At 36.8% G+C, this 14,099-nt stretch overlaps 1 protein-coding gene and 1 long non-coding RNA gene across 2 annotated transcripts in view; both read left to right on the top strand.

The window, feature by feature from the left end:
• Positions 1-14,099, top strand: part of LOC110464260 (alpha-1,2-mannosyltransferase ALG9-like) — a 44,122-nt gene that overhangs the window by 5,703 nt on the left and 24,320 nt on the right. The window contains exons 2-6 of the mRNA XM_021519370.1: positions 1,689-1,848; positions 4,472-4,606; positions 4,791-4,861; positions 5,122-5,284; positions 12,033-12,094. Of these exons, the coding sequence (XP_021375045.1) occupies positions 1,689-1,848; positions 4,472-4,606; positions 4,791-4,861; positions 5,122-5,284; positions 12,033-12,094 (591 nt within the window). The remainder of the gene's footprint in view (positions 1-1,688; positions 1,849-4,471; positions 4,607-4,790; positions 4,862-5,121; positions 5,285-12,032; positions 12,095-14,099) is intronic.
• LOC110464261 lies at positions 7,076-8,833 on the top strand. The gene is made up of 3 exons (XR_002464485.1): positions 7,076-7,292; positions 8,415-8,527; positions 8,818-8,833. It is a non-coding gene; the product is annotated as an uncharacterized LOC110464261 (long non-coding RNA).

The raw sequence follows: 14,099 nt of genomic DNA on the forward strand, positions 1-14,099 counted from the left end.
GGTAAGGTGAAGAAGCAAATGGCCCACAAAATGCACCTTTTTTATAATAAATCATATTGTGTTAAATGTTTTGAGTAATTTAGCGCGACTATTGCATGTGCAAAGTGCCGTGTTTTTGCCTATTTAAGCCGGCACACCTGTGTACTTCAGCTGTCAGAATAAAAGTCTTGACAGGACTGGTTCGGCTCACCTCTTTTCTACTGTAGGAGTAGCTGTAGGTATAGGGTCTCTAACCCACAATAGGATAATGTTAGTTTACCAGCCACAGTACTAGCAGTAGTTTCTCTGTAGTCGTGTGGTATTTTTGTAGGAATTTTAGAGTCATGTTTTGAACTATGTCGTTGACTATTCAATAGGCATATGGCCGTGTAGCTGTCTGTATATATAGTCAGTAAGGCCCTGTACCACTTGGAAATAAAGCCATGTTATTGATGTGTGTGTGTGCTCGAGTGTGTGACCGCGTGGTCTAAACTCATGTCCCGGTGCGTAGATGTTTCCATGTCATTAATAAACTACCTGAATTTTATATTTCTGTGTCTGTGTTTATTTGCCAAACTTCAATCATATCAGACTGTACCCTGACGGACCCAAGATCACCGAACCTGGGTGTTGGTTTTGAAGTGAAAAAACCTGATCCTTTTACACTGGTATATATATACAGACTTATCACTAACAACTGATGTCATTTTGAAGCTAAGGACAAATAACCAAACGCAAGTACTACATTGAAACAATTTTCAGTTTGAGAAAAATGAAAATATCAAAATAATATGTAGGACATCGAAGGATTTCATCAGTAACATCGACTTGTAAAAAAATGTAGAATTGTTTCTAAACATAAAAATGTGCCAGAGATACAACAAAAATAAAAGGTGTTCATTGAAAATGTCAAATTAATTGTTTGTGTACAAAGAGAACATCAATGCAGTCACGGAGCAATGCATGTTGCCGTTTTATGCGAGCCTGTATGACCGAAAGGACGAAAGGTTTTTGAAGCCTTCATATAGCATAGAACCAATTCACTCTCATTTTCCCGTACTTTCTGTACATGTGTTGCTATAACGGCTCACACTGCTCGGCCGATCACTTCTCGATCGCCCAAGAGTGCCCGCTATAAAAATAGACACACTGGTTAATTATTCTATTATGCTAATTTCTCTTTAACGTTAGTGAAGGCAAATTCGTTACATTAGTAAGGGTTTCGGTTAATTATTCGTCCAAAAACGCATGTATCAAAATGCCGACGAGCACCAGTACAGAAGAAGATTTGACTGAAATGAATGTTATGATGTTATGTGATAAATTTTGTTTACTTTGTTTGTTGTCAACATGTGCTATTTAAATAATCTGCCTACTGTGATACATGATGTTACTGTTGTTTACTTTGTTTGTTGTCAACATGTGCTATTTAAATCTGCCGGCTGTGATACATGATGTTACTGTTGTTTACGTTGTTTGTTGTTTGCTCTACAGAGCGACCATTTGATGTTACCCATGCACTGACGTCTCTTGTATCTTGTATTTTGTTTGCGCACAAATATGAACAGGCGCCAGTATTTGTTATTATGATAATGATTGTATATATTGATGTCTAAACATTAATGAATTAATGTTCCCTAACTTTACCATTCTGCAATGAATTGATAATATAAAAAAAGTATAAGATTATTCAAATTTTACCGTTACAGAAGTGATGTACAGGTGCCTGCTAGTGGCTCCCCAGACCAGCAGCAGCCTTGGACCCCCTCGGCATACACAGCTTTCAAGATTGTCTTGTCAGCACGGTTGTGTGCAGCAGTATGGAACATTGTTGGTGACTGTGATGAAACTTTCAACTACTGGGAACCTGTAAGTTTAATCTTCTACACACAAAATACTAGCAGTAACTAAAGAAAACATGTAATGATATATGAATTCTGGACATAGTTCACCTTATTGGCTCTATTAATAGTGACTGCAAAAGCACATGTGAGATTAGAACGCTGCCATTTTGTATGATGTTGTATACTCCAGTACTCTTCCTGAATAAATCTCAGTCTGGAGATTTAATCTGATTGTTACACGTGAAAGTTTACTAAAAAAATTGTACATTGTTTTTATTTGAAATGTAGACATTGGCTATTCATTAGAAAAATAATGGCCTCTGTAAATATAGACTTTTGCAAGTTCATATAGCACAACCAGTGAAATGTTTATGACTAGTTCTGTAGTCTGTCACCTTCATCACATACCTGGAAACCTTTGGAAATATAATTTCTTTGCTTTAAGTAACAGTCATGGAAGTTATTTCTAGTGAGAAATAGAAAATACCAATGCCACAATGACCCCTGTAATATTACATGTATCAAAAAAAAAATCAGCACAAAAATTGGCATATACATGATGAGGTGGACTATGTGGGCTTCATAAATTTTTAAAAAAACCAATTCAAATTTGGTTTGAGACTACAGTTTTGGGCATTTACAAACCTGTGTCTACACAACAAAAGCTAGCTTTTCATGTAGTCTATTTTTGTGCTCAGCAAATGTATAAATATTGTAATAAAATCCATCGGAATGACCTGTGCTAAAACGTGAGTATTTCTGTTACATAGTAGGCGATATGAAATTTCAGACAGGTTTCAAGAAGAAAAAATACTACTTTTGGGGTCAAATAATTGGTTAAAAATCATGTTTTTTGATGTGGTAACCATGGTTTTCACAAGTCCCAAATCTGGGGAAACAGTTTTTAAACAAAAATCAATCTTCTAAATAAAATGTTATCAAAACATAATTTATGAATATGTATATATATGTAAGTGTTGTGCAGGTTGAATTCACTATCCATGTTTATCTGAGACATGCCCTTTATTAGGGCCCCGTATCAGAGATACGGGTGCCCTATAGTAATCACTCTGTCTGTCCCTCTGTCTGTCTGTCTGTCTGTCCGTCCACAAATTTTGTTCCTGGCTGATAACTTTGATATTTATTGACCGATGTACATGGAACTTGGTCAAGATGTTCAGTTCACAAAAATACACATTGAGGTAAAAAATCAAGACCAAAGGTCAAGGTTATTAGATTCAAAGGTCAAGGTCAAATTTTACATCTTTTCACTGATGAACATTTTGTTATGACATTATGAAGCAAAGTTGATCAGAATCAAACAAGGAGTCAACTGACCAAAGGTCAAGGTCATCAGGTCAGGGGTCAAGGTCAAATTTTGTAGCTTTTCACGGGGGAACATTTTGCTATGACATTATGAAGCAAAGTTGTTCGGAATTAAACAAAGAGACACACTGAGGTAAAAAGTCGAGGGTCAAGGTCATTAGATTCAAAGGTCAAGGTCAAATTTTGCATCTTTTCACTGATGAACATTTTGTTATGACATGATGAAGCAAAGTTGATCAGAATTAAACAAGGAGTCAACTGACTAAAGGTTAAGGTCATTGGGTCAAAGGTCAAGGTTAAATTTTGTATCTTTTCACTGGTGAACATTTCGCTATGACACTTTGAAGCAATGTTGCTCAGGATTAAACAAGGAGTCAATTGACCAAAGGTCAAGATCACTTGGTCAAAGGTGAAGGTTCAATTTTGTACCTTTTCCCTGATGAACATTTTGTTATGACATTATGAAGCAATGTTGTTAAGAACTTAACACAGAGTCAACTGACCTTAGGTCCAGGTTACGGGGTCCAAAGGGTCAAGGTCAAGTTTTGTATTTTTCACTGATGAACATTTTGTTATGATATTAAGAAGCAAAGTTGGTCAGAATTAAAGAATAAGTCAACTGACCAAAGATCAGGGTCACTGGGTTAATGGTCAAGGTCATTTGGGTCCAAAGGTCAAAGACAAAGTGGATCTCTGACTTTGACCCTGGCTCTTGATGGAGGAGGTATATAAGGTGAAATAAAACAAATCAAAGCTAACACATGAGTATTGCACCGGTATTTACATTTCTGTTAGCCCAGCAAATATGGAGGTGGAAGGAAACAAGACTCGCATCATAGTACATGTAAAATGTATATTTTGCTTCCTTGCGATTCTTTTTGAGGTCCAAATGTCAAACGTCAAGCTCAGCTATATGGGCAGATTGCTTCTTGATGATTATGGGGGAATTATGTACGTAATTGGCACAAGACGGGGCCCTTACTGACCTGTCAGTGTTCTAGTTTTTAGGATCAATCCATTTTTACTGTACACTGCTACCTAGGGTTTAAAGACAAGAGAGTTATCTAACTTATCTCCCCTGTGTATGTTTACAGGTACGTAACCTGATCTTCAGATAGGGATTAACGACATGAGATTTATCTAACTTATCTCCCCTGTGTATGTTTACAGGTACGTAACCTGCTCTTCAGATAGGGATTAAAGACATGAGATTTATCTAACTTATCTCCCCTGTGTATGTTTACAGGTACGTAACCTGATCTTCAGATAGGGATTAAAGACATGAGAGTTATCTAACTTATCTCCCCTGTGTATGTTTACAGGTACATTTCCTGATCTACGGATCGGGGTTTCAGACCTGGGAGTACTCGCCTGTGTATGCCATCAGGTCCTACGCCTACTTGTGGATCCATGCCCTACCTATACGACTCTATAATAGCCTTTTCCAGGCAAACAAGGTATAACACTTGTCCATGGCTCTGAGTAAATAAATAAGTTTTTATATGTATATCTTGAAAAAAAATCTTGTACTGCTGAAAAACATAATGATATAATTAATGAATTTGACTGAAAATAAAAAAATGACTAATCCCTGTCATCTCTTCAACAGGTTTTAAGAGAATTTATATATTTTGTTTACAGATACTTCTGTTTTACCTGCTAAGGTGTTTACTGGCATTGTGCTGTGCAGGATGTGAAATCTATTTTTACAGGTAAAGTGACAGGCAATGTTGGGTGTTTTTAAAAGAGACATGATTTTCTGAAAGGCTGTCACAATATATAGGTAAACTGGCATATCGCAATACACTGGCATATTGAATCGTTTTGCAATAGTTGACAGGTGGATAGACAGAATGAGGCCAATATATACTGCGCCAAAAACAGGAACGCAATACTGACAAAAAAAGGGTTATTAGAAGTGTTGTGTTGGCAATATATCAGATTGATTGTATGTCCTTGCTGTGTTTTACAGGGGAGTATGTAAACATTTTGGAGCGAACACTGGGCGGATCATGCTGTTCCTGTTATTGCTCAGTACAGGAATGTTTATATCAAGCTCTGCCTTCCTTCCCAGTAGTTTTTGTATGTACCTTACTTTTGTGTCAATGGGAGGCTGGTTCCTCAGGCACTACAGTGTAAGTAAACACCTGCCTTAACATTCCTCTTTTAATTCTATTTTTATTTTAAACATAATTAAGACATCTTGAAAATGATTCAGTGTTTGATATATAGCAGAAATAAGAGTAACACTGTCTGATATACAAAGTATTCATGGTTGATAAAATATATTACCTATAACTGAGTAAGATCTAGTTAGCTCAGTTGAGGACTATTATTCTGTAACATAATCACAACCGAGGCTTTAATTAAGCCAAATTGGGATGTTACAGAATCTTAGCCCAAAACTGAGATAACCGGTGTCATATAAAATTTTCATCCCCCATAAAATACTCATCCAGATGAATATTTTATGCGTGAAATACTCATCCCCCCCCCATTAAATATTCATCCCCCCTAAATTTTATCAAAACTTTTTACATAAATACAAAATTTACAACATTATTACATCATGTTACCCGTAATACCTGATTACTATACATGTATGTCTGTCCAGGTAATACACACTATAGGGTGTCACCTTTGTGGGGACTGGGGCCCTGCAGCAGCTGACTACAAGTGCTATACTGATAACTCATTGACAGCTATATAAAGTGTTCATCAGGTTTAAAATGAACCTGTCATTTACATATAATGAAACTAATTTCTTTTTTCAATTTATTCTATTTTATGAATTAATTTTAACATTGCAATCTAAAACATATAATGTAAAGCAGTAAATTGTATGTCATGGTTACAGCTAGAATTGAATTTATATATGACAAAAAATCTGCTTTAACCTGTTAATATTTTTTATAGTATTGTTTTATAAAGAATACTTATAAATGTTTCTATGTTAGGAATAATTTTGTATTTAAGTCAGTTTAGGTGGTGTATGGTGTATGTATCTGGAGTAAGTTGAGCACATGTTAATTGAATCAAGCTATCGGTAGAGGATAAACAGGTCTTTAATGGGATGAAAACATATTTTATGACTAAAGAAAACATAGGTACATTATTGGGGTAAATAGGTATTTTTTGGAGTTAATAGGTATAAATATATGGGGGTGGACAGATTTACATGGTGAAAGACTACAGTATACAGAGGCAGATCCAAGGGGGGCTGGGGTGTGTGTGTGTGTGTGTTACCAGCACACTTGACACCCCCCTGCCCTTGACTTAAAAAAAAAAGTATACATATACTGCATCTATAGTTTGACATCCCCAAGCTCTGTTTTGTGTGCATACTGTACATGTATTAAACTTAGGGCTCAATGTGCACATCAACATTTTATGGTTTATAAAATCGTAACAAGCTTACCTGAATTAAGTATGTTTTGACTGGTGATCCTAGTTGTGTATTACACTGCCAAAGCTGTCGCCCCTTCCCCTTTCAACTGGTCTAAATGTGATTGTTGAATATATAGTTGACACTAATTGATATCACATCCCAGCATTAATTAAATGTGTTGCAGTTTTGACCATCTTAAAAAAAATATTCTTTAAAGCATTTGCAAGAAGGACAATGAACATCACAGTTTCAAGATAAATTGAAATAAATAAATAGCCAAAATTATAGTTATCTATCTATATATATATATATATATATTGATTTCTCATTTCACTGGGACATCTTACCAAGAATAACCAAGAAAAAAAATAAAATAAAAATAAATAAGAATTAACTGAAAATCTGGAATGGTGACAACCCATGAAAAATTCTGGATCCACCCCTGGTATAGGGTACATAGGTATTAACGTATAGGGTAGATGGTTATTTAATGGGAGTGTATAGGTATTTAATGGCTATAGTATAGGGTAGATGGTTATTTAATGGGTGTGGATAGGTATTTAATGGCTATAGTATAGGGTAGATGGTTATGTAGTGGGAGCGGATAGGTATTTCATGGCTGTAGTATAGGGTAGATGGTTACGTAGTGGGAGTGGATAGGTATTTAATGGCTATAGTATAGGGTAGATGGTTATGTAATGGGAGTGGATAGATATTTAATGGTTATAGTATAGGGTAGATAGTTATTTAGTGGGGTGGATAAGTATTTAATGGTTATAGTATAGGGTAGATAGTTATTTAGTGGGGGTGGATAGGTATTTAATGGCTATAGTATAGGGTAGATGGTTATGTAATGGGAATGGATAGGTATTTAATGGTTATAGTATAGGGTAGATGGTTATTTAGTGGGGGTGGATAGGTATTTAATATCTATAGTATAGGGTAGACGGTTATGTAGTGGGAGTGGATAGGTATTTCATGGCTGTAGGATAGGGTAGATGGTTACGTAGTGGGGGTGGATAGGTATTTAATAGCTATAGTATAGGGTAGATGGTTATCTAATGGGAGTTGATAGGAATTTAATGGTTATAGTATAGGGTAGCTAGTTATTTAGTGGGGGTGGATAGGTAATTAATGGCTATAGTATAGGGTAGATGGGTACGTAATGGGAGTGGATAGGTATGTAATGGTTATAGTATAGGGTAGATGGTTACGTAATGGGAGTGGCTAGGTATGTAATGGTTATAGTATAGGGTAGATGGTTATGTAATGGGAATGGCTAGGTATTTAATGGTTATAGTATAGGGGAGATAGTTATTTAGTGGGGGGGGATAGGTATTTAATGGCTATAGTATAGGATAGATGGTTATCTAATGGGAGTTGATAGGTATTTAATGGTTATAGCATAGGGTAGATGGTTATGTAATGGGAATGGATAGGGATTTAATGGTTATAGTATAGGGTAGCTAGTTATTTAGTGGGGGTGGATAGGTAATTAATGGCTATAGTATAGGGTAGATGGTTATGTAGTGGGAGTGGATAGGTATTTAATGGTTATAGTATAGTGTAGATGGTTATTTAGTGGGGGTTGATAGGTATTTAATGGCTATAGTATAGGGGAGATGGTTATGTAATGGGAATGGATAGGGATTTAATGGTTATAGTATAGGGTAGCTAGTTATTTAGTGGGGGTGGATAGGTAATTAATGGCTATAGTATAGGGTAGATGGTTATGTAGTGGGAGCGGATAGGTATTTCATGGCTGTAGTATAGGGTAGATGGTTATGTAATGGGAATGGATATGTATTTAATGGTTATAGTATAGGGTAGCTAGTTATTTAGTGGGGGTGGATAGGTATTTCATGGCTGTAGTATAGGGTGGATAGGTATTTAATGGCTATAGTATAGGGTAGATGGTTATGTAGTGGGAGTGGATAGGTATTTCATGGCTGTAGTATAGGGTAGATGGTTACGTAGAGGGAGTGGATAGGTATTTATTAGTTATAGTATAGGGTAGATGGGTACGTAGTGGGGGGGGATAGGGATTTAATGGCTATAGTATAGAGGGTAGATGGTTATGTAATTATTTAATGGCTATAGTATAGAGGGTAGATGGTTATGTAATTATTTAATGGCTATAGTATAGGGTAGATAGTTATTTAGTGGGGGTGGATAGGTATTTAATATCTATAGTATAGGGTAGACGGTTATGTAGTGGGAGTGGATAGGTATTTAATGGTTATAGTATAGGGTAGATAGTTATTTAGTGGGGGGGGATAGGTATTTAATGGCTATAGTATAGGGTAGATAGTTATTTAGTGGGGGTGGATAGGTATTTAATGGCTATAGTATAGGGTAGATAGTTATTTAGTGGGGGTGGATAGGTATTTAATGGCTATAGTATAGAGGGTAGATGGTTATGTAATGGGAGTGGATAGGTCTTTAATGGTTATAGTAGAGGGTAGATAGTTATTTAGTGGGGGTGGATAGGTATTTAATATCTATAGTATAGGGTAGACGGTTATGTAGTGGGAGTGGATAGGGATTTAATGGTTATAGTATAGGGTAGATAGTTATTTAGTGGGGGTGGATAGGTATTTAATGGTTATAGTATAGGGTAGATAGTTATTTAGTGGGGGTGGATAGGTATTTAATATCTATAGTATAGGGAAGACGGTTATGTAGTGGGAGTGGATAGGTATTTAATGGTTATAGTATAGGGTAGATAGTTATTTAGTGGGGGGGGATAGGTATTTAATATCTATAGTATAGGGTAGACGGTTATGTAGTGGGAGTGGATAGGGATTTAATGGTTATAGTATAGGGTAGATAGTTATTTAGTGGGGGGGGATAGGTATTTAATATCTATAGTATAGGGTAGACGGTTATGTAGTGGGAGTGGATAGGTATTTAATGGTTATAGTATAGGGTCGATAGTTATTTAGTGGGGGTGGATAGGTATTTAATGGTTATAGTATAGGGTCGATAGTTATTTAGTGGGGGTGGATAGGTATTTAATGGCTATAGTATAGGGGAGATGGTTATGTAATGGGAGTTGATAGGTATTTAATGGTTATAGTATAGAGTAGATAGTTATTTAGTGGGGGTGGATAGGTATTTAATGGTTATAGTATAGGGTAGATAGTTATTTAGCGGGGGTGGATAGGTATTTAATGGCTATAGTATAGGGGAGATGGTTATGGTTATGTAACCATCTACCCTATACCATAGCCATTAAATACCTATCCACCCCATAAAATAACCATCAACCCTAAACTATTGTCATAAGATACATGTACCTATTCACCCCCATAAAATAAAAGTCTTAGTCCGATGGTTTATTATCATTTTTGTTGTTTGGGGAAGGAGTGATTTATTATACATTCAGAAATTTAAATAAACTGTAATATCAAGAAAAATAAAACAAAACATCTCTTTTCAGAATACAGTATAGAAGCAACAATGCCAATTGCATTATTCTCACCTTTTGACTTTGTTGATAATCAAAAAGATAAATTTAAATGGTTTTAAACTTCAGTACAGTATAAGTATTTATTTGTTTTATTCATCCTACATATGACTTAGTTATTATAAGGCTGTTTTTTCTGGGTAAAGGCCACACCTGTATGCTGCTCATCTGTCACCTTGCTCTCCCCTGTATTGAATGGGCCCCAGGGCCCAAGTCCCCACAAAGGTGACACCCTATGTGTATTACCTGGACAGACATATCGTAATCATGTATTATAGGTAACATGATGTAATAATGTTGTAAATTTTGTATTTATGTAAAACGTTTTGATAAAATTTAGGGGGGATGAATATTTAATGGGGGGGAGGAGTATTTTATGCATAAAATGTTCACCCGGAGGAGTATTTTATGCATAAAATACTCATCCGGATAGGTATCTTATGGGGATGAATATTTTATAGGACACCAGGGCGCTCATTTACAGGTATTTTTTCTTTTTCTGGCACCTTTAAGGTAAAAAAACTTCCCAATTTTGCTGTAGTCTAAAAGTATCCCACCCAAGGGGCCTCAAATCAATATGGCCTGTTATAACGACTAAAGCTAGATATGTTTGAATGCTTCTGCTTAAACAATGTACATGTAGTCCGTCTTTACAAGGAAGAAAACATTTCACAATGTATATTTTATTTTATACTTTTTTTACACATATTACAACAAAACAGAATAAAAAAATGTACGAGTTGATCACTTGCATTACTAGAAAAAGCCGTCGCGCACTATGACCCTCTTTTTAATTTTCAAAAGAGGGTCATAACCCTTTTTCAGTATATCCGGGGTTGGCAGGTATGTACATGTTAATAGGACATCACCCTCTTTCAGTATAGCCAGGGTTGGCAGGTATGTACATGTTAATAGGTCATCACCCTCTTTCAGTATATCCGGGATTGGCAGGTACGTACATGTTAATAGGACATCACCCTCTTTCAGTATATCCGGGGTTGGCAGGTATGTACATGTTAATAGGTCATCACCCTCTTTCAGTATAGCCAGGGTTGGCAGGTATGTACATGTTAATAGGTCATCACCCTCTTTCAGTATAGCCAGGGTTGGCAGGTATGCCATTAGTGCTGAGATGAATACATTGGCTTGAGAAAATTCCGAGAAATGTTGTGTAAAGGTGCCAGATAGATCAGACAAGATAGAAAATTCCAGCACAGGATATTTCTTGGGATATCCCTGTCTGAGCTGCGAGAATAATAGAAGCCATCCCTGATGTGAGGTAAGGATAAGGTTATTCTAACCCAAGGGTATACAATATTTAGCAGGAGACCTGAGGCTTTACCAAGGGTCTTCTGCTCAATATTTTATTCCAGTGTTTGAATTACCTTATCCTTTCCTCACATCAGGGATATATTCTATTTCTTGCTTATTACCTAAAACTCATAAATACTGCTCTTCTAGTAAAGTTGTAAACTGTCCGTGCATTTCTCATTTGCATATGCAGCACGGATGGAAATTGTTAATGACGTCAATGACCCTGACTGATCCCAAAACGTCATAAAATGAAGTCACGAACAATAGCGTGACCCCAAAAGGTCACTATAATTCTCTCACCAGTCTGCACATGTAAGCAATCTAGACCTATGGGTTGGATAGAATTTTCCAGCACTGCCGGAAATGCAGATATCTCAGTCTAGTGTGCAAGAATGTGTTATACTAAAAATGTTGTTTGTTTCGGATACCCTACCTATCCTTATTTTTTGTGCCTACCCTAATTTTTTTGCCAATTTCAAAAAAGCAGTGTTCAGGTCAAGATCACTCTCCTATTCAAACCTATTAAAAAACAGTTTGAATAAAATAAAATTTCTTACCTACCTATATCTATCCTAATTTTTTCAGACATGTAACAGGAAACAAGCATGTTATTCATGATAATTTTAAATTGTAAAATAACATTCACAACGTATGGTTCAAAGGAATTGAGTTATTTTCTAAATGTTTTTTTTTTATAATATGGACATTTAAGGTGGCCATTTTAGGAACAGCAGCCAGTGCCATACTTGGTTGGCCATTTGCTGGAATTCTTGGGTAAGTTCTATTCATGTGAATATTTCTAATATTTATCTTTCCACTGCAATAATCTTGTACTATGAATTTGAAAGATATTAACCTGTATAGCATCACATAACTTTTGATAAATTATTTCTGAAAAAAACTCTTTCCTTGCAGAATTTTTATGAAAAAGGATACAGATGAAATAAATAAAAAAATATATATCAACAATGGTGTTCTGATGGTGAAACTTAACGCAATGGAGCCAGGCAGGGATTCAAATGCTGGACCTCTGATCACAATATGGTTGCTCTAACTAATTGAGCTGCTTGATCAGCAGTTGCTCCCTTGCCCAGCCCAACTGCAGTTATATCAAATAAAATATAAAAACAAAGAAAGCCGTTAAAAAAAAACCCAGAAAAAAAAACTGAATGATGATCTATAGTGAGTGGTGGTGTGAGCTAGGGCTAATGATGATCTATAGTGAGTGGTGGTGTCAGCTAGGGTTAATGATGATCTATAGTGAGTGGTGGTGTCAGCTAGGGTTAATGATGATCTATAGTGAGTGGTGGTGTCAGCTAGGGTTAATGATGATCTATAGTGAGTGGTGGTGTCAGCTAGGGTTAATGATGATCTATAGTGAGTGGTGGTGTCAGCTAGGGTTAATGATGATCTATAGTGAGTGGTGGTGTCAGCTAGGGTTAATGATGATCTATAGTGAGTGGTGGTGTCAGCTAGGGTTAATGATGATCTATAGTGAGTGGTGGTGTCAGCTAGGGTTAATGATGATCTATAGTGAGTGGTGGTGTCAGCTAGGGTTAATGATGATCTATAGTGAGTGGTGGTGTCAGCTAGGGTTAATGATGATCTATAGTGAGTGGTGGTGTCAGCTAGGGTTAATGATGATCTATAGTGAGTGGTGGTGTCAGCTAGGGTTAATGATGATCTATAGTGAGTGGTGGTGTCAGCTAGGGTTAATGATGATCTATAGTGAGTGGTGGTGTCAGCTAGGGTTAATGATGATCTATAGTGAGTGGTGGTGTCAGCTAGGGTTAATGATGATCTATAGTGAGTGGTGGTGTCAGCTAGGGTTAATGATGATCTATAGTGAGTGGTGGTGTCAGCTAGGGTTAATGATGATCTATAGTGAGTGGTGGTGTCAGCTAGGGTTAATGATGATCTATAGTGAGTGGTGGTGTCAGCTAGGGTTAATGATGATCTATAGTGAGTGGTGGTGTCAGCTAGGGTTAATGATGATCTATAGTGAGTGGTGGTGTCAGCTAGGGTTAATGATGATCTATAGTGAGTGGTGGTGTCAGCTAGGATTAATGATGATCTATAGTGAGTGGTGGTGTCAGCTAGGGTTAATGATGATCTATAGTGAGTGGTGGTGTCAGCTAGGGTTAATGATGATCTATAGTGAGTGGTGGTGTCAGCTAGGGTTAATGATGATCTATAGTGAGTGGTGGTGTCAGCTAGGGTTAATGATGATCTATAGTGAGTGGTGGTGTCAGCTAGGGTTAATGATGATCTATAGTGAGTGGTGGTGTCAGCTAGGGTTAATGATGATCTATAGTGAGTGGTGGTGTCAGCTAGGGTTAATGATGATCTATAGTGAGTGGTGGTGTCAGCTAGGGTTAATGATGATCTATAGTGAGTGGTGGTGTCAGCTAGGGTTAATGATGATCTATAGTGAGTGGTGGTGTCAGCTAGGGTTAATGATGATCTATAGTGAGTGGTGGTGTCAGCTAGGGTTAATGATGATCTATAGTGAGTGGTGGTGTCAGCTAGGGTTAATGATGATCTATAGTGAGTGGTGGTGTCAGCTAGGGTTAATGATGATCTATAGTGAGTGGTGGTGTCAGCTAGGATTAATGATGATCTATAGTGAGTGGTGGTGTCAGCTAGGGTTAATGATGATCTATAGTGAGTGGTGGTGTCAGCTAGGGTTAATGATGATCTATAGTGAGTGGTGGTGTCAGCTAGGGTTAATGATGATCTATAGTGAGTGGTGGTGTCAGCTAGGGTTAATGATGATCTA

The sequence above is a fragment of the Mizuhopecten yessoensis genome, unplaced genomic scaffold (assembly GCF_002113885.1).
Source record: "Mizuhopecten yessoensis strain PY_sf001 unplaced genomic scaffold, ASM211388v2 scaffold10977, whole genome shotgun sequence".
In the NCBI taxonomy this organism is placed as follows: domain Eukaryota; kingdom Metazoa; phylum Mollusca; class Bivalvia; order Pectinida; family Pectinidae; genus Mizuhopecten; species Mizuhopecten yessoensis.